Source organism: Malania oleifera, chromosome 8, assembly GCF_029873635.1.
Source record: "Malania oleifera isolate guangnan ecotype guangnan chromosome 8, ASM2987363v1, whole genome shotgun sequence".
NCBI classification, from domain to species: Eukaryota; Viridiplantae; Streptophyta; class Magnoliopsida; order Santalales; family Ximeniaceae; genus Malania; species Malania oleifera.
In genome coordinates, this window is record NC_080424.1 from 75,136,792 (window position 1) to 75,138,906 (window position 2,115).

Consider the following 2,115-nt stretch of genomic DNA (forward strand, 5'->3'; position numbering starts at 1 on the left):
GGTGTGACGACACCGGGTTACTTAATCATGTGTATGTGCGTGTATGCACTGTTTTGAAACCATTTTGTGAAAGTACTGGAATTGCATTTAATTGTGTGTATTTTGCAATCATGATAACACTCAAATGCCACACACCGATATAACCTATATCTGCCTTACTGAGAGATGTCTCACCCTTGCTGTACATATATATTTTTTAGGTCCTTTGGGTAATCAGAGCTAGCTACCTAGTGTAGGAGCGTAGTGTTGGTGTACTGTGGGAATTACCTGGGTAAGTCTTAAGCTCATGCTTGGTTTTGGGGGTTTTGACTGCCACACGGATTTGTGTTGTATTTTTTGGAGTTAGACTCCTTTGTATAAACTCTAGTATGGTACTGTACATATATAGAAAGACTTATCTCCTGTTGTGTTTCCATGGTATATGTGAATGTGTATATAGTGTCTGGGAACCCCACGAGGACGGACCCTTATTCATTGTACCGTGTCATTTGTGATTTGTATGATACAAGGACAAGATTAGGTTACTTATTCACCCCTGGGTCCCATTACTGGGTTCGGGGCGTGACTGCGTTGTATCAGAGCTAACCAGGTTGCTAGGTCTTGCAAACTTGGTTAGGCATAACTTTGTGTACATACTGGAGCATGGGAGGTTAGATGTGGGTAGAGTTGGTTGAGGGATGTTCTGGTCCTAAATCGGGACTCGCCAGCAGTGTTCTGTATTTTTCCTAGAGTGATGATTTCAGTAAAATCACAGCAAACCATTGATGAATTTCATGTTAGTGTGATAGGATAGACCTGGACCTGATAGATGATAGTTAAGATGATTAGGGTTAGATAATTTTGTAAATTGTACATGTTGTAGGAGTCTTGGTAGAAATCTGTTGTGTTTTCAGAATGGAGCCCAAGGATAATAACCTCAGAAGTGGCTCTGAGGAGACGGCGAGTGATGAGTCTCCTACTGTGCCTCGAGGACTGACGAGACAGGTCCTACGGGAGATCGGGCAGAGTGTCAGGAGACGCGAACGTTCTCCTACGTTTGTGGGATGCACCATTGAGAGGTTCACACGCATGCATCCTCCGACGTTCTCAGGGGGACATGACCCGACGATAGTAGGGGACTGGGTCGAGAAGATTGAGAGGATCTTGGAGGTCCTACATTGCACAAACAAGCAGAGAGTTCTTTATGCTACCTTCCAGTTATCTAGGGAGGCAGGGCAATGGTGGACTACCGTGAGTCTGCTGGAAAAGCAGAGGGCTGGTCCTATAAAGATGTCTTGGAGCTGTTTTAAGGAAGTGTTCTTTAACGCTAAGGCAGATGATTTTTCTACGTTGACTCAGGGGAGTATGATGGTACAGGGGTATGCTACTCAGTATATAGAGCTATCCTGGTTTGCACTGTGTTTGATATCGAACGAGTACGAGAAAACTCGAAGGTTTAAGAAGGGTCTGAGGAAGGACATCTGCAGATTAGCGGGTATGCTTCAGATCCGTGAGTTTTCGATTTTGGTGGATAAAGCCACTATGATTGAGACTGGTATTCGAGAGGACGAGGTGGATCAGGAGCCGAAGAAGAGGCCAGTACCTTCTAGTTTTCAGTCTGGATCTCGTCAGGGATCGTGGAAGAAGAGGAACAGGGGCTCAGGTTACCGATAGAATACCGAGCATCAGGGTTCTCAGATGAGCTAGGTGGGTGATCATTGTATCGGGTGCTGTAGATGGCATAGCGGTGAGTGCCAGCCGTTTGGGGGTAACTGCTACAACTGTGGTCAGTTAGGTCACATAGCTCGGGATTGTCACGCATCGAAGAGGGGTACGCCTTCTTTGAGTCAGAATTGGGGGAGTAATCATGTATCCCGGGGAACCCACCAGAAGAATACAACTCCAGCGAGTGTGTACTCGCTTACTCCGGCGGATGCTAAGCAAGCGGGGAATGTGGTGACAGGTGCTATGATGTTGCTTTTAAATAGAGCTGTGGTTTTATTTGATTCAGGTGCGACCCACTCCTTTATATCTATTAATTTTGTGAAACTGTGTGGGGTGGAGACCCAAGTCATGGAAGAGGGATTGTCTATAGCCACACCATCTGGGGGTATATTATTCTGTAGGAGAATGTTG

At 45.7% G+C, this 2,115-nt stretch overlaps 1 protein-coding gene across 1 annotated transcript; it reads left to right on the forward strand.

Annotated features, from left to right (window-relative positions):
- Positions 1 to 1,068: 1,068 nt before the first annotated feature.
- LOC131162734 (uncharacterized) lies at positions 1,069 to 1,694 on the forward strand. The gene is made up of 2 exons (XM_058119339.1): positions 1,069 to 1,474; positions 1,612 to 1,694. Exons 1-2 carry the CDS (start codon positions 1,069 to 1,071, stop codon positions 1,692 to 1,694), a joined length of 489 nt encoding a protein of 162 aa, XP_057975322.1.
- The last annotated feature ends 421 nt before the right edge of the window (positions 1,695 to 2,115 follow it).